The sequence below is a fragment of the Ranitomeya variabilis genome, chromosome 2, assembly GCF_051348905.1.
Source record: "Ranitomeya variabilis isolate aRanVar5 chromosome 2, aRanVar5.hap1, whole genome shotgun sequence".
Taxonomy (NCBI): Eukaryota; Metazoa; Chordata; class Amphibia; order Anura; family Dendrobatidae; genus Ranitomeya; species Ranitomeya variabilis.
This window is the reverse complement of record NC_135233.1, coordinates 876,556,840-876,575,947: the sequence shown is the minus strand read 5'-3', so window position 1 is coordinate 876,575,947 and position 19,108 is coordinate 876,556,840. Positions and strand designations below refer to the sequence as shown.

Below are 19,108 nucleotides of genomic sequence, written 5' to 3'. Positions count from 1 at the left end.
AGAACAATTTACATTTTACTCAAAAATATACCTATAAAGAGAAAAATCAGACAAACTGAAAATTTTGCAGTGGTCTCTTAATTTTTGACAGAGCTATATATATATCTCGTATATCTGTATCTTGGTTGCCGTCAAAGGTGGGGGCCAAAAGCACATTTCTTGCACAGGGTCCCGAGCTGTCAGTGTCTGCCCCTGCACAGAATGTATAAACACAAAAAGTAAATTGTGTTTTTTGTTCATTCAGTGTCTGAAAAATCTGAACAAAAGGTGAACAAAAAACTTTACATGTCCCGAAACCGTAACAAAATGATTTCCAACTTGTTGCGCAAAAAATAAGTCCTCATACATCTCTGTTCACCAAAAAAATTAAAAAGTTACAGCTCTCAGAATATGACGCTGAATTAGACATTTTTTTTTAAATAAAAAAAGGCATTATTAGTGTGTGACAGCAGCAATAACATTAAAATATTAATCTGGTATCATTATAATCATACTGACAGGAAGAATAAATCCATCTATTTCCTAGTATCTCATGGAAAATTGAGCAAAAATAAAAATAGGACCTATTCTTGTGTTGCTGTCTATTTTTTTGTTCTGCCTCCCAAGAATCTGATTAAAGGGAACCTGTCAGCAGGATTGTGTACAGTAACCTACAGACATTGTCAGGTTGGCACTGATATACTGATTAAAATGATACCTTTGTTGATGAAATTCGTCTTGTGGTTGTTATTTAATCTTTATTTTCAGTTTTCAGTAAAATGATATGCTCGTGCTCTGGGGAGGGGCTGTGCGGGGGGTCTTCATGTGGTAATCTGCTTAGCTGTTCATCTGCATGGTTTCTGACAGGTCACTGATCACTCAGTGACCTGCTCCCTATTTTACATAATGATTTTTTATATATTGAACAAAAAAATCAACTTCAGGATGCAGGCACCAGCGGTGGTGCCTGAGCTGCAGCTTGATCGCATGTATAAAATGCATTTAATTATTTTAATTGCTGGTATAAATAAATTCATAAGAAAAAAAAATGTGTCACAAAATGGCGCTGGCCATGCCTGTGTAGTTTCAGTTAATGGCGATGCAATAGATGCTACTGCGCAAGCATCTCTCATGCTAGAGAAAGAAAAAAAAGTGCCTTCTCCAAGATGGCATCACCGGCGCCTGCGTAGTAGCATCTATCAAATCGATCACAATTATCCTGTGCTCTCCCCTGAGTTTATATCTGGGTTTCAGTGTAAATCCCAAAGCAACTCGATTCAGACAATTTCCTCAATGGAACCACTCACTTATGAGGAAGATGGAGACACTTTGGTCTTTGTTCCAGTGGTGTTGTATTATTTTAGGCGTTTTAGATCACAGGCGTGGACGTCCACACTTCTATACATGCCTAAAAAGATGGATACCACCAGAACACATGCCAAACAGTTTCCAAAGTGTCTGTATTAGCCCTATTATAGTAAGTGGTTCCATCGAGGGTTTCGTCTGAATTGCAATATTGTGGGATTTAAACGGAAACCCTGACGTGCGTGCTCAGCATAGAACACAAGAATATGATCCCAGCACTATACTGAAAGTGAGCAAAAATGATTATGTGCCCCATAATGTTACCAATTAAAAACGTTAATTATCCCACACGTTAGTAGAATTCCTTGAGGGGTCTAGTTTACCAAAATGGGACACGTTTGGGGGAGTTTCTGCTGTTTTGTTATGTGAGGAGGTCAGCAAAGATGTCAGGAAATTCACAATTGATTTCTGAAATATTACCCTACAGAAATCAAATTTCAACTGATTCTTGCATTTCTGAACCCTGCCATGTGCCCAAACAGCAGTTTTTAACAATATATGGGGTAGTTTCATGCTCAGGAGAAATTGCACAACAAATTATGGCATCTGTTTGCTTCTATTATCCATTATCAAAATTAAAAATGGGGGGGCTAAAATAATATTTTATTGAAAAAAACATAATTTTCATTTTCACTTCAAATTTTAAAAAGTTCTGTGAAGCGACAATGGCACTTTTTCTGGTTTCCTTTTGCAAAAGTGAAAGAAGTTTAGGGATAAAGCAACATTTTTGTGAATAAAAGCGTACACTTTCAATATGACAACCTAATGTTATCAAATTCTGTTTAGTAACTGGGAGTACAAAATACTCACTATACTCCGCAGATTAAATTTCCTGGAGGTTCGAGTTTCCAAAATGCGATCACTTGTTTGGGGTTTCTGCTTGTTTAGGCATCTTAGGGCCGCGGCACATGGGACAACAAATTCAAATGATGCTCCTTCCCTTCTGAGTTCTGCCATCTGTCCAATTAGAGGTTTCTGACCACATGTTTGGTATCAGCACTGTCAGAAGAAAGTGGGTAACAAATTGTGAGGTCCATTTTATCCTGCTATTCCTTGTAAAAGTGAAAAAATGGGGCTAAAGTGACATGTTATAGGAAAAGTTATTTTTTTTTTTGCATTCCACTTTGCTTTAATTCAGGTGTGGCATCTAAAGTCTTAAAAATTTCCTGACAACAGTTTTGAAATATTTGAGGCGTGCAGTTTATAAGATGTTATCACTTTTGGAGAGTTTCCAACATATAGGCCCCTTAAAGAAAATGTAAATGTAGAAAGTTCCGTGAAGAAACAGGTTTTGCAAGAGAATTGAAAAAATGAGATATTGCTGCTCAACTTTTAACCCTTCTAACATCCTAACAAAATAATACAATGTTTGAAAAATTATGCAGATGTAAAGTAGACATATGGGAAAAGTTATTTATTAATTATTTTGTACAGCATGTCTCCCTGACTTAAGAAGATAAAAATTGAAAGTTTGAAAGGTGCAAATTTTTCTATATTTTCACCAAATTTCCACTATTTTTACAAATAAAAACAAAACATATCCACCTAAATTTACCACAGTTATAAAGTACAATGTGTTACGAAAACCATAATATCAGATTCACTTGAATGCGTTGAAGTGTTCCAGTGTTATTGCCACATGAATCGACACTGGTCAGATTTAAAAAATTTGGCATAGTCATAAAGGTCAAACATATAGATCTCACAGAAAATGAGGTAATAAGATCATTTTGTAAGTACTACATCTAAATAATAAAGTCATACAGCTACCAAATAGCAAATATTATCACAATATTGCTATGCCAAATCTAATGTAGCAATAACACTACATATAAAAGAAATAATGTCACAACATGATCATAATATTATTATCACCATATAAAGTCTGAATATAACTACCATGTCGGGTCCTGCGTTCGGAGTGGGCAAGAAGGTGTGGTTATCCACCTGTAATATTAAGCTTAAGGTCCCCTTGGCCATACTGGGTCCTAAGTTCATTTTCCCATATACAATTATTGAGGTTGTCAACCCAGTGGCCTACAGGTTACAGCTTCCCACCTCCTTCAAAATATCCAACGTTTTTCACAGGTCCATTTGAAACCATTGGGAGCAGTCGAGGAGGACTCCTCGGTCATCATTCCTCCTGTGTTAGTGGAAGGTCATCTGGAGTATGAAGTGGGGCGTTTTGTTGATTCTCAGTGGGTACGATGGAATCTGCAGTATTTGGTGCACTGGAAGGGGTATGGGTCTCGACTGATTCAGAGCATGCTGATCGGTTTGTTCGAGCTTTTCATGCCAGGCATCCTGAGAAGCCTGGGGGGTTCAGTGACCCCCCATTAAGAGGGGGGTACTGTCATGGTTGTGGACAGGGTTCCTTCCCTGTTCTTTCAAGGTTAATTTGTATAGCCTCCTTTTGGTTTGAGGAGGGCTACATCTACCCGCCTTCATCTGGGGATCCTTGTCAGTGATACCTCTGTCTTGGCTGTGTGTCTGACCCCCTGGTGTGCTTGCCTGCTGTTCAGTCCATTTGCTTTCTTGTGTATGACTCGGCCTGTTTTCTCGTTCTGTGCTTTGGCTTGTGACTACATGCTATTGTCTGTTTCTGGCTCTGACCTTAGGCTTGGTACTCTAACTTCGCTCCTGTCTGTACTATCTTCGCATCCCCAACCTTTTTGCTGCGTCTCGACCACGCTTACTTCTCACCCTTCTGGCACTTCATCTACCCCCCAGCATGACCTCGGCACATTCAGACTACTCTCCGGCTTCGCCAGTCACCGCCGCTACTTGGCGTCTGGCCCCGCCTCTGTCCACTCCCCGGAGGTCACGTGCTGGGACTGGGTTATGGGTAAATGTGAGAGATAGGCCGGTCTAGCTACCCACATACCTCACCTCTGCGTGTGGTTAACAGCCTATATAATGGATGCTGTTGTTTGGCACATGGTCTGTATGTTGGGAGGGAGAAGGCCTCCTGTGTGTTTGGCTCCAGACTAAGCCTGAGTGCGGAACACTACCCCAGCCTGTATGCCCACATACATATATACATACATCTGTATCTTGGTTGCTGTAAAAGAGGGGGTCCCAAGCACATTTCTTGTACAGGGCCCAAAGTTGTCAGTGGCTGCCCCTGGCACAGAATATATAAAAACAAAAAGTGAATTGCTGTTTTTTGTTCATTCAGTGTCTGAAAAATCTGAACAAAAGGTGAGCAAAAAACATTATGTATCCCAGCATCATAATAAAATAATGTCCAACTCGTTACGCAAAAAAATAAATCCTCATACAGCTCTGTTCTACATAAAAAATTAAAGTTACAGCTCTCAGAATATGATGATGAATTAGCTATTTTTTTTGTAAAAAAGAAATTATTGTGACAGCAGCAAAAACATTAAAAATATATTAATGTGGTATCATTATAATCATACAGAAAAGAAGAATAAATCCGTCTGTTCCCTAGTATCTCACAGAAAATTCAGCAAAAATAAAAATAGCACCTATTCTTGTGTTGCTGTCTATTTGTTCATTCTGTCTCCCAAGAAGTTGACTAAAGGGAGCCTGTCAGCAGGATTGTGTACAGTAACCTACAGACATTGTCAGGTTGACACCGATATACTGATTAAAATGATACCTTTGTTGATTAAATCCGTCTTGTGAGTGTTGTTTAAACTTTATTTTCAGTTTTCAGTAAATGATATGCTCGTGCTCCGGGGCAGGGCTGTGCTATTCATCTTTATGGATTCTGTCAGGTGACTGATCCTGCAGTGACCTGCTCCCTATTTTACATAATGAATTTTATATATACTGAACAAAAAAAATCACCTTCAGGAGGCAGGCACCAGCGGCGGCGCCTGCGCTAAAGCTTGATCGCATGTGTAATGTGAATTCAATTATTTTAATTGCTGGTATAAATAAATTCATTAAAAAAAAAAATTTGGTCACAAAATGGTGCCGGCCACTCCTCTGCAGTTGCAGCTATCGGAGATGCAATAGATGCTACTGTGCAAGCATCTCTCTTGCTAGAAAAAAAATGCCTTCCCCAAGATGGCGCCACTGGCGCCTGCACAGTAGCATTTATCAGATCGATCGCATTTATCCTGCTCTCTCCTCTGAGTGCTTATATCGAGGTTTCAGTGTAAATCTCAAAACAGCGCGATTCAGGCAATATCCTCAATGGAAACACTCACGTATGAGGAAGACAGAGACACTTTGGTCTTTGTACCAGCTGTGTCGAATAATTTTAGGCATTTTTAGAGCACAACTGTGCACTACCACAGTTCTATGCATACCTAAAAGGATGGATACCACCAGAATAGATGCCAAACAGTTTCCAAAGTGGCTGTATTAGCCATATTATAGTAAGTGGTTCTATCAAGGGTTTCGTCTGAATTGCAATATTATGGGATTTAAACGGAAACCCTGACGTATGTGCTCAGCATAGAACGCAAGAATACGATCCCAGCTCTATACTGAAAGCGAGCAAAAATTATTATGTACCCCAAAATGTTACCAATTAAACACCTAACTTATCCCACACATAATTAAAATACCTTGAGGGGTCTAGTTTAACAAAATGGGGCAAGTTTGGGGGATTTTCTGCAGTTTTGTTATGTCAGGAGGTCAGCAAATACGTCAGGGGATTCACAATTGAATTCTGAAAATCTCACGCTACAAAAATCAAATTTCAAATGATTCTTGCATTTCTGAACCCTGCCATGTGCCCAAACAGCAGTTTTAACAATATATGGCATAGTTTCATGTTCAGGAGAAATTATACAACAAATTTTGGAGTCTGTTTGCTTCTATTAACCATTGTCATAATTAAAAATGTGAGGGCTAAAATAGCATTTTATTGGAAAAAAAGCATAATTTTCATTTCCACTTCTAATTTTATAAAGCTCTGTGAAGCGCATATGGCACTTTTTCTGGTTTCCTCTTGCAAAAGTGAAAGAATTTTAGGGATAAAGCAACATTTTTGTAAATAAAAGCGTACATTTTCAATATGACAACCTAATGTTATCAAATTCTGTTTAGTAACTGGGAGTTCAAAATACCCGGCCGGAAGCTGTAGTTAAATGCTGCTGTCTGCGTTTGACAGCGGCATTTAACTAGTTAATAGGCGCGGGCAGATTGCGATTCTGCCCGTGCCTATTACGGGCACATGTCAGTTGTTCAAAACAGCTGACATGTCCCTGCTTTGATGCCGCCAGGCCTCGACCAATCAGCAACAGCATGGCGACGATGATGTCATAAAGGTTGCCTCGACCAATCAGCGACGGGCACAGTCTGCCACGAATTTGCCTCGACCAATCAGCGACGGGCACAGTATCGACGTAGATGTCATAATGGTTGCCATGGCAACGATGATGTCAGAAAGGTTGCCTCGACCAATCAGCGACGGGCACAGTCTGCCGCGAATTCTGGAATCATCATTGTCCATATACTACGGGGACATGCATATTCTAGAATACCCGATGCGATAGAATCAGGCCACAGTCTAGTGTCTTATATTCTAGGTTCTTCCAAGTAGCCACCATTTGCTTTGATTACTGCTTTGCACACTATTGGCATTCTCTTGATGAGCTTCAAGAGGTATCACCAGAAATTGTTTTCACTTCATAGGTGTGCCCTGTCAGGTTTAATAAATGTGATTTCTTGCCTTGTAAATTGGGTTGGGACCATCAGTTGTGTTGTGCAGAATTCTGGTGGAAACACAGCTGATAGTCCTACTGAATACACTGTTAGAATTTGTATTATGGCAAAAAAAGCAGCTAAGTAAAGAAAAATGAGTGGCCATCTTTACTTTAAGAAATGAAGGTCAGTTAGTACGAAAAATTGGGAAAACTTTGAAAGTGTCCCCAAGTGCAGTTGCAAAAAACATTAAGTTCTTCAAAGAAACTGGCTCACATGATGACTGCCCCAGGAAAGGAAGACCAAGAGTCATTTCCGCTTCTGAGGATAAGTGTATCCAAGTCACCATCCTCAGAAATCGCAGGTTAACAGCAGCTCAGATTAGAGACCAGGTCAATGCCACACAGAGTTCTAGCAGCAGACACATCTCTACAACAACTGTTAAGAGGAGACTTTGTGCAGCAGGCCTTCATGGTAAAATAGCTGCTAGGAAACCACTGCTAAGAACAGGCAACAAGCAGAAGATGTAGAAAAAGACGGTGTGAATCCAGCTCCAGGATAAAATGCAAAAATTTTATTTGAAAATTTTTAAACGCTGCTAGAACATGATGTGCAACGGATGTGCCCTTAGTCCTCAGTATGATACTGAGTGATACTGAGGACTAAGGGCACATCCGTTGCCCGAAACGCGTCCAGTCAGGTGCTGGTTGCTCTCCGTCACCTTTCATGCCGGTCATGTTCTAGCAGCGTTTTAAAATTTTCAAATAAAATTTTCGCATTTTATCCTGGAGCTGGATTCACACCGTCTTTTTCTACATGTCAATCAGTGTTGTGGCAGCAACACTTTGTCTCCGTGCTCGGACTGATTTCCACCATCTCGTTTGAACTAAGGGTGAGCTGAAACATCGTTTTTTTTCCTTGTAACAAGCAGAGGATACTTGTTTGGGCTTTAGAACACAAGAAATGGACATTAGACCAGTGAAAATCTGTGCTTTGTTCTGATGAGTCCAAATTTGAGATTTTTGGTTCCAACCACCATGCCTCTGTGCAATGCAGACAAGGAGAACGGATGGACTCTACATGCCTGGTTCCCACCGTGAAGCATGGAGGAGGAGGTGGTGTGATGGTGTGGGGGTGCTTTGCTGGTGACACTGTTGGGGATTTATTAAAAATTGAAGGCATACTGAACCAGCATGGCTACCACAGCATATCGCAGCGGCATGCTATTCCATCCGGTTTGCGTTTAGTTGGACCATTATTTATTTTTCTACAGGACAATGACCCCAAACACACCTCCAGGCTGTGTAAGGGCTATTTGACTAAGAAGGAGAGTGATGGGGTGCTACGCCAGATGACCTGGCTTCCACAGTCACTAGACCTGAACCCAATCGAGATGGTTTGGAGTGAGCAGGACCGCAGAGTGAAGGGCCAACAATTGCTATGCATCTCTGGGAACTCCTTCAAGACTGTTGGAAGACCATTTCCGGTGACTACCTCTTGAAGCTCATCAAGAGAAAGCCAAGAGTGTGCAAAGCAGTATTCAAAGCAAAAGGTGGCTACTTTGAAGAACCTAGAATATAACACATATTTTCAGTTGTTTCACACTTCTTTCATAAGTATATAATTCCACATGCGTTAATTCATCGTTTTGATGCCTTCAGTGTGAATGTACAATTTTCATAGTCATGAAAATACAGAAAAATAGAAAAATCTTTGAATGAGAAGGTGTGTCCAAACTTTTGGTCTGTATTGTGTGTAAATATATATATATATATATATATATATATATATATATATATATATATATATATATATATATATATGTATATGTATACTTATATGTATATATATATATAGTATATATATATATATATATATATATATATATATATATATATTGTAGGGGTTGTTCTCACTTGGGTGCGTCTGGAGGAAGACGGGGGGCTTGTTCCATTAAAAATTCATGTGGGGTTATTACTTCATAAGCAGGCAAACAAAGTCCATATGTCCATAGCAGGGCTCTGCTCCATCAGGCCTGTGGGCACACAGGCTGGGGTAGTGTCCCACTTTCAGGCTTGGTTTGGAGCCAAACACACACAGGAGGCCTTCTCCCTCCCAACATACAGACCATGTGCCAAACAGCCTCCATTATATAGGCTGTTAACGACACGCAGAGGTGAGGTATGTGGGTAACTAGACCCGCCTATCTCTCACAGCTACCCATAACCCAGTCCCAGGTGCAACAAACGAACCTCTTAGTGCTTTCATGCACTAGATAAAATACTCCAGGTTACATCACAGTGACAAGCCATCTGCGGTGAGCTTACCTGTCGGAGCGCAGGCCCTGAAGAACTTGACCTCCGGTGGAGTGGACAGAGGCGAGGCCTCTGTATCTTGGTTGCTGTAAAAGGAGGGGGTCCCAAGCACATTTCTTGCACAGGGCCCCAAGCTGTCAGTGGCTGCCCATGGCACAGAATGTGTAAAAACAAAAAAATGCTGGTTTTTGATCATTCAGTGTCTCAAAAATCTGAACAAAAGTGAGCAAAAAATGTTATGTGTCCCAACATCATAATAAAATAATGTCCAACTCGTTACGCAAAAAAATAAATCCTCATACAGCTCTGTTCGACAAAAAAAATTAAAGTTACAGCTCTCAGAATATGATGATAAATTAGCTATTTTTTTTAATAAAAAAGAAATTATTGTGACAGCAGCAAAAACATTAAAAAAGTATTAATCTGGTTTCATTATAATCATACAGACTAGAAGAATAAATCTGTCTATTCCCTAGTATCTCACAGAAAATTGAGCAAAAATAAAAATAGCACCTATTCTTGTGTTGCTGTCTATTTGTTCATTCTGCCTCCCAAGAAGTTGATTTAAGGGAACCTGTCAGCAGGATTGTGTACAGTAACCTACAGACATTGTCAGGTTGGCACCGTTATACTGATTAAAATGATACCTTTGTCGATGAAAGCCATCTTGTGGCTGTTGTATAATCTTTATTTTCAATTTTCAGTAAATGATATGCTCGTACTCCTGGGCGGGGCTGTGCGGGGGGGGGGGGGGTCTTCATGTGGTGCTCTGCTTAGCTATTCATCTTTATGGCTTCTGACAGGTCACTGATCCCTCAGTGACCTGCTCCCTATTTTACATAATGAATTTTATATATATTGAACAAAAAAATCATCTTCAGGAGTCATGCACCAGCGGCGGCTTTATCGCATGTGTAATGTGCATTTTATTAATATTTTTTGGAACCTTGGCACTTGGTCAGCCCCCTGTTAGTGATCGCACAGCGCTATCACCGAGTTGGATCATTTTTTCCATATTGACATATTGTCTTGAGTACTATTGTAATGATGAAAAATTGTAAATATTATATGTAATAAAATATATATTTTTATACGTAAAAACTCTTGATTTCTCCTTATTATATATAATTTTATTAATATTGTTGCTGGTATAAATAAATTCATAAGAAAAAGAAACTGTTACAAAATGGCACTGGCCATGCCTGTGCAGTTCCAGCTATCGGCGATGCAATAGATGCTACTGCGCAAGCATCTCTCTTGCTAGAGACAGAAAAAAAATGCCTTCTCCAAGATGGCACCACAGGCGCCTGCGGAGTAGCATCTATCGGATCGATCACATTTATTCTGCGCTCTCCCCTGAGTGCTTATATCATTGTTTCGGTGTAAATCCCGAAACAATGTGATTCAGACAATATCCTCAATGGAACCACTCACTTATGAGGAAGATGGAGACACTTTGGTCTTTGTTCCAGTGGTGTTGTATTATTTTAGGCATTTTTAGAGCACAAGTGTGGACGTCCACACTTCTATACATGCCTAAAAAGATGGATACCACCATAACAGATGCCAAACAGTTTCCAAAGTGTCTGTATTAGCCCTATTATAGTAAGTGGTTCCATCGAGGGTTTCGTCTGAATTGCAATATTGTGGGATTTAAGCGGAAACCCTGACGTACGTACTCAGCATAGAAAAGAAGAATATGATCCCAGCCCTATACTGAAAGCGAGCAAAAATTATTATGTACCCCATAATGTTACCAATGAAAAACCTAACTTATCCCACACCTAAACAGAATTCCTTCAGGGGTCTAGTTTAACAAAATGGGGAAAGTTTTGGAGAGTTTCTGCTGTTTTTTTATGTCAGGAGGTCAGCAATTACATTAGAGGATTCACAATTGACTTCAGAAAATCTTACGCTACAAATATCAAATTTCAAATGATTCTTGCATTTCTGAACCCTGCCATGTGCCCAAACAGCAGTTTTTAACAATATATGGCATAGTTTCATGTTCAGGAGAAATTGCACAAAAAATTTTGGAGTCTGTTTGCTTCTATTATCCATTGTCATAATTAAAAATGTGGGGGCTAAAATAACATTTTATTGGAAAAACACATCATTTTAATTTTCACTTCGAATTTTAAAAAGTTCTGTGAAGCGCCTATGGCACTTTTTCTGGTTTCCTCTTGCAAAAATGAAAGAAGTTTAGAGATAAAGAATCACTTTTGTAAATAAAAGCGTACATTTTCAATATGACAACCTAATGTTATCAAATTCTGTTTAGTAACTGGGAGTTCAAAGTATTCACTATACCCCCCAGATTAAGTTTCTTGGGAGGGTCGAGTTTCCAAAATGGGGTCACTTGTTTGGGGTTTCTGCTGTTTAGGGATCTTAGGGCTGTGGCACATGGGACAACAAATTCAAATGATGCTCCATCCTTTCTGAGTTCTGCCATTTGTCCAATCAGCACTGTCAGAAGAAAGTGGGTAACAAATTGTGAGGTCCATTTTCTCATGCCATTCCTTGTAAATGTAGAAAAAATGGGGCTCACAGAAAATGCAGTATTAAGATCATTTCGTAAGTAATACATCTAAATAATAAAGTCATACAATTACCAAAAAGCAAGTATTATCACTATATTGTTATGCCAAATCTAATATACCAATAACACTGCATAAAAAAGAAATAATGTCACAACATGATCATATGTTATTATCACCATATAAAGTCTGAATATAACTTCCATGCTGTTATTGAGCAAAATTCACTATACTATGAGCAATATCCCAATAATACCACATAAGATGTATAAATACTGCCACATGATGGCCAGGCCACATATTACCACCACATACTGACCAACTAATATCACCACAGTTTTCATTAACAAAAATTACTGTGCTGACATTAATATATACACTAGTGATAAATACACACAGAAGCTCTGTAGATAGTGTAGGAGTATATAGTACAATGACTCACAGATGATGTCTGCATTTGTCTTTGTATGTGGCACCCATAAATTAGTAATATTTCCCCTTTGCCCCCCCAAAGTAGTAATGTCTGTCTTTATACTCAAATACAGCAGTAATACTCCCCCGCAGTGGCACCAATACAGTAATAGCGTACACCTCTTGTTCCTAGATACAGTTGAAATAGCTTAAAATATTGTTTGTACCACAATGAGGAATATTATCATTAACCCTCATTGTAGAGCAATAGTGAGGCCTATTCTGGCCCCTATTCTATACATACATAGTGTTCCTCAATTGTCCCCATAAAGTAATAATGTCCCCAATTGACCCTATACAATAATAATTTACCCCAATTGGCCCCATACAGTAATAATGTCTTTCAATTGACCCCATGTAGTAATAGTATCCCAAATTGGAACTATATTGTAATAATGTCCAGCCAATTGGCATCATATAATTATAATGTCCCCAGTTGGCCCCATACAGTAATATTGCCTGCCAATTGGTCCTATACACTAATAATGTCTCTAATTTTGGCCCCAATACTGTAATAATTCCCCCCCATCCTTGCTCTAGTATAGTATTAATGTCCCTCTTCTTGGAATAAAACAAAGACTCTTCTCACATATCTCTGCTCCCACAAATAGCAGCATCTTCTTCTTCCTCCTCCAATTCTGATGCAGGCAGGTGGTGCAATGCACTGATGTCATTGCACCACCTGCTGACCTCTGAAAGGCTTGAGGCTTGTGGAGAACACCCATTCAGGTGGAAATAGAGCTGGCATCGGTGGGCCTCCATCCTCCATGGGTCCGGCCGTTACTCCCCTGTTCGCTTATTAAAATAATGTGCCCTGCTATGATGTTGAAGTCAACCTGTCAGAACATTTTTTACATAAAGAAGTAGAAGTATGGCTGTATCAGGGCTTGCACCCATTAAAATTTTACCTTTTTTATAGAGATCTGATGTGACCGTCATCAGAAATCTAATGTAGAAATAATTTGTAAATCTGCCTGGAGGTGCACCGAGGGTTCACTAGTGGTGTGTCTAATTAGCAGTACATAGTCTATATTTTACATCAATTCTTTTTTTTTAGGTACGCTGTTTAAGAGTACAGAAAATTAGATATGTTTGGAACACATTAGAAGGACATTTTCAAAAAATTGGGTAAGTCTAAGAAATATATAATATTTAAGAAGGACCAATGACAAACAGATTCACCAAAAAGTTGCCTTTGGTCAAACAAAGCACAAAAGTTATTCAAGCAAATGTTTGTCTATATTGAATAAAAATAATAATATTTTAAAAATATAGATTTTTTTTAAATGTATTATTTTCCTGATTTATATTTAATTGTTTTTTTAATACATTTGAGAATAATTTTCTTTTTTTATTTAGGGTTCTAGAAGATGAATACTCTTGTTCAGATATACAAGCAAGGTTTGGTTTTGGTTTATCTCAAGAAGAGCAGGAAATCCGGTATATGTAGACATTACATTACAACATTTTGTGTTAGATGTTTGTTACTTTGTTGTTCAAGGTTTACTAATATGTCAATATTTCACTATACTTAATTTTGAAATGCAGAAAACAAATATGTGGATTGAACAAACTTGAGGTAGAAGTTACTCCAATCTGGAAGCTGTTTTTCAAAGAGGTGAGGGATTTATGTTTCTTTTCTCCTAATACTGTTCTTCACTTTCTAAATTAAGGGACAGAAATGGTGTGGACTTTGTCATCCAAATTTTTGAGGCAGAAAATATGTAACGTTTTGCAGTACAAGTAAAAAGGATGAGGTTTTCCTGAATTTCATCTACTTGCTGCAGAAATCATGAACATTTACTTGTAAAGCAGATTTTAAATCAGCAGCATGTTCAGTTATGTTGTAAAACAATTTGCTGAAGTTGCTCAGGTACTGTAGCAGCTCCCATTGGTCCTCTAGGAAGGTCCTGAAGTTGCTGCAGCTATGAAAGGTTCACATTGCTGCACGGCCATGCGCTAGTTTCAAACCAATGTCTATGAGCTCAGCGCCAGTGCGGTCATGTCTGGATGCGGTTAGGGTTTGGCTGAAATAAGCCCCTAGAATACTGGCACCTCCAGTGAGGAGTTTGTATTAGTGTATTCAGGGCCTTGGCTGAAATAAGCCGCTAGAATACCGGCACCTCTGGTGATGAGTTGTTTGTCTGTTTTCTCTGAGTGCATGACCACAGTTTGCTCTGGTTGGTAGCTGTGTACCTCTGTGAGGTTAACAGGGCACAGCATCTTGTTCCTAGCGACTCTGTGGAGTTAACAGAGTTCGCTTATACCGCCATATAGAGCCACCATTTGCCAGCAGCAGGTTCCTCTCCTGCACAGTGGACCCCGGGTTGTGAACGCACCTAATAATACATGTATATATACTCGGTGCATTCCACCAACCCTAACATAATACTAGTGCATGGCCATGCAGCCATGCAAACCTTTTATAGCTGCAGAAACTTCAGGACCTTCCTAGAGAACCAGTGGGAGCTGCTGCAGTATCTGAGCATGTGACCCCCGACGTCCAATGAGAGGTCTTACCCTGGGAATGCTCAGAAGGGGAAAAGCAGGACCAGAGACGTCTGCTCGCCGCTGACCAGTACTGGCTACAAAGTCAGAGCCTAGAAGAACAGTAGTATCCAGTTGCTCAGTATCAGCCTGAGCCAGATGTTGGGACCGACATCTCCGCTGAGCAGGCTCCACTGCGGCTGAAGAAGAATGGGAGACTGCAGCGGAGGGGGTTCGAGATTCCCCCTGTGCAGAGGCAGGAACTCGACACCTAACACCTGGCCCCTAGGACTCCTTCTCTCTCTAGAGCTCCTTTTCCACCATTGCTCCTCTGTCTCCTCTTCTCCTCACCAACTGACTCAACCTCCCTCCTGTTTCCATAACAACACTTCACTCCCAACTGTCACTCTACCCCTGGTCTCCTACCCTTATCTCCTCCCTCCATCCACACCCTCTACCTTGTTCCCCCCTCCAGCCTTAGATGGAGCCCTCCCTAAATAGGGTCCACCCAGATCCCCTGGCCTGGAGGGGTGTGGTGTTAGATCAGGGCTGGCGTCAGCACCCGGCATACCTGGGCAAGTGCCAGAACCCTGGCAAGATGGCGGGGCCCATTTAAGGTAGTAACACTACAGTACAGACATGGACGGTTCTACACTGATGTGCTCCTGGGGGCCCCTGCAGCCAGACTTCATCCAGCTGTGCTGTGTGTGTGTTTACAAGATCAGCTCCGTGATCTCAGTCTCCCTGCCAGGACTCGGAGGCGGAGCCATCCCTGGCAGCAGGCGCGGCACAGAGCTCTCTCTGTGACTGAGTTTTGCTGTGCAGGTGCTGGAATACTCACCACACCGTCACCATGGATATGAAGAGTCACTTCCGGGCCGGCGGTCATCTGTGTCGTCACTTCCAGGTGAGCTCAGGAATCGTCCACTCTCCAACCAGGTCCGGCGCCAAGCAGGAAGACAACGACGAGCATGAGCAGCGAGCAGTCAGTGAACGGTGCACCCGGGCCGTCCCTGTACAACAGGGGCGACGGCGTGAGTGATGGTGAAAGCAGTGAGTCTTCCTTCCAAGTTCCAGGCTGGTCCCAAACCAAAGCATTGCGGGGGGGATGCAGCCTGGGAGGACAAGGTGCGACTGTACGGGGCCACCACAGACCTACAGTGTGGCATCTGAGTGTTGCTGGGTGTGGGTGGGACTTATAGACTATATACTACATGACTGGCTGTGCTATATACTATGTGGGCTGTGCTATATACTACGTGAGCTGGGCAATATACTACGGGGGCTGTGCTATATACTACGTGGGCTGTGTTATATGCTATGTGGGATGTTATACACTACATGGCTGTGCTATATACCACGTGGGCTGTGCTATATATTACGTGGACTGTGTTATATGCTACATGGCTGTGCTATATTTCTCTCCTGTATCTGTGCATTATGAATCATTGTATGTGTTAAAGAGGGGGCCCACTGAGACTCTTTCGCCCGGGGCCCTCAAAAACCTGGAGCCGGCCCTGTGTTAGATGCTAGTGTGCGGGTACCGGGTAGCGTGGGGTACCACACCTCTGGCTGAGGTGCAGTACCTCTGTGGTGACTGGACCCTCAGAGGCACCACAGATATATAAAAAACAATTAACATTACAAAATAGGTCTTATAGCAAAAGGAGGAACAAAAAATATAAAGGGGCATTCCTATCCATCAAAGATGTCATCCATGAAAGCGAAAATCACCAAGTACTGAATTCAAATATATAGGTGTCAGGTGACAAGATAACTAGACGTTCATAGATTAAAGCATAGGAAAAATTCAGTTCGCATAGAAAATCAGAAGGGTAAAAGTGAGAATAGAAAGAGTAACTATAGATGTGCCGGCATAATATGAACTACAAGTTACTCGAATTTTATGAATTCACAAAAAAGAGTCAGCAGTCAAAGCGCACAAGTGTCCATATATATAATAATGTCAATCATAATCGCAAATCGGTAGTAAGATTTGCAACTTACCCATGGTGTATGGAGATGGAACGCCCCACACTGCCCCGATGTGCGTTTCACATTTGCTTACTCAAGGGGAAGTGTTTCAAGTTTTAAGTTTTAAGAGCTTAGATTTCTTGGTGACCATGAAGCATGTTTCACCGCAGGACTGTGTTATTCAGTACTGTATTTATTATTGCAGCTTTTCCCCTATTCATGGTATGCAGTAAAGCTATGCATTGTTACTAAGTAACTATTTTCAAATAATTCTTTTTCCCTTTATTTTATTTTGTATAGGTTTTAAATCCATATTACATTTTTCAAGCTTATTCTTTAAGTTTATGGTTTGCTGTTGCCTACTATCAGTATACTGCAATTCTTCTTGTGATAACCTTGGTTTCCATTTCTGCCACAATATTTAATATGAGGAAGGTAAGTGATCTTATAGCTGTAATGACTAGGCATCATATATATACATATATATGGATATATAGATATATACAAATACAGTATATACGATAAATTATACACTAATATCTAAACCTAAATCTATATACACTTCTCAAAAAAATAAAGAGAACACTAAAATCCCACATATAGATATCACTGAATGAAATATTCCAGTTGTAAATCTTTATTCATTACAAAGTGGAATGTGTTGAGAACAATAAAACCTAAAAATGAACAATGTAAATCACAACTAATATCCCACGAAGTTCTAGAGTTGGAATGATGCTCAAAATCAAAGTGGAAAATGAAGTTAAAGGCTGATCCAACTTCAGTGGAAATGCCTCAAGACAAGGAAATGATGCTTAGTAGTGTGTGCGGCCTCCACGTGCTACAACACCTGGGCATGCTCCTGATGAGGTGGCGGATGGTCTCCTGAGGGATCTCCTCCCAGACCTGGACTAAAGCATCCGCCAACTCCTGGACAGTCTGTGGTGCAACGTAACGCTGGTGGATGGTGCGAGACATGATGTCCCAGATGTGTTCAATCGGATTCAGGTCTGGGAAAAGGGCGGGTCAGTCGATAGCTTCAATGCCTTCATGTTGCAGGAACTGCTGACACACTTCAGCCACATGAGGCCTGGCATTGTCCTGCATTAGGAGTAACCCAGGGCCAACCGCAACAGCATATGGTCTCACAAGGGGTCTGAGGATCTCATCTAGGTTCCTAATGGCAGTCAGGCTACCTTTGGCGAGCGCCTGGAGGGCTGTGCGGCCCTCCACAGAAATGCCACCCCACATCATTACTGACCCACTGCCAAACCGGTCATGCTGAAGGATGTTGCAGGTAGCAGGTCGCTCTCCACAGCGTCTCCAGACTCTGTAACATCTGTCACATGTGCTCATTGGGAACCTGCTTTCATCTGTGAAGAGCACAGGATGCCAGTGGCGAATTTGCCAATCCTGGTGTTCTGTGGCAAATGCCAAGCGTCCTGTACGGTGTTGGGCTGTGAGCACAACCCCCATCTGTGGACATCGGGCACTCAGACCATCCTCATGGAGTCGGTTTCTAACCATTTGTGCAGACACGTGCACATTTGTGGCCTGCTGGAGGTCATTTTGCAGGGCTCTGGCATTGCTCCTCCTGTTCCTCCTTGCACAAAGGCTGAGGTAGCAGTCCTTCTGCTGGGTTGTTGCCCTCCTACAGCCCATCCACATCTCCTGGTGTACTGGCCTCTCTCCTGGTAGCTCCTCCAGCCTCTGGAAACTATGCTGACAGACACAGCAAACTTTCTTGCCACAGCTCGCATTGATGTGCCATCCTGGATGAGCTGCACTGCCTGAGCCACTTGTGTGGATTGTAGAGTCCGTCTCATGCTATCAAGAGTGTGAAAGCACAACCAACATTCAAAAGTGACCAAAACATCGTTATATAACATAGTTATATCCTGTTGTTTATTGTTCCCTTTATCTTTTTAGCAGTGTGTGTGTGTGTGTGTATATATATGTATATATATATATATATATATATATATATATATATATATATATATATATACAGCTCTGGCAAAGATTAAGAGACCACCACATCAAAACCCTGTCCTGGGCAGCCCAATCTCCAGACCTTAACCCCTCTGAAAACCTCAATATTCATCATCCTATCGATTGAACTGTTTTTTTTTGTTTTCTTTAATTTTGACCATTTTTCTTTTTCAGAAAAAAAATAAAAAATTTATTGCTGGGAATTCAGAGACAAGTTGTCAGAAGTTTATAGATTAAAGTAACTTTCACTTTGCTCACAAATATACCTAAAAAGAGAAAGATCAGACAAACTGAACATTTTGAAATGGTCTGCTAATTTTTGCCAGAGCTGTATATAGATTTAGATATGTATCTGTACTGTGT

At 40.8% G+C, this 19,108-nt stretch overlaps 1 protein-coding gene across 1 annotated transcript in view; it reads left to right on the top strand.

Moving 5' to 3' along the window:
• Positions 1-19,108, top strand: part of LOC143808072 (putative cation-transporting ATPase 13A4) — a 506,094-nt gene that overhangs the window by 145,117 nt on the left and 341,869 nt on the right. The window contains exons 4-7 of the mRNA XM_077290329.1: positions 13,350-13,420; positions 13,652-13,732; positions 13,841-13,910; positions 17,054-17,188. Coding sequence (XP_077146444.1) covers positions 13,350-13,420; positions 13,652-13,732; positions 13,841-13,910; positions 17,054-17,188 — 357 coding nt within the window. The remainder of the gene's footprint in view (positions 1-13,349; positions 13,421-13,651; positions 13,733-13,840; positions 13,911-17,053; positions 17,189-19,108) is intronic.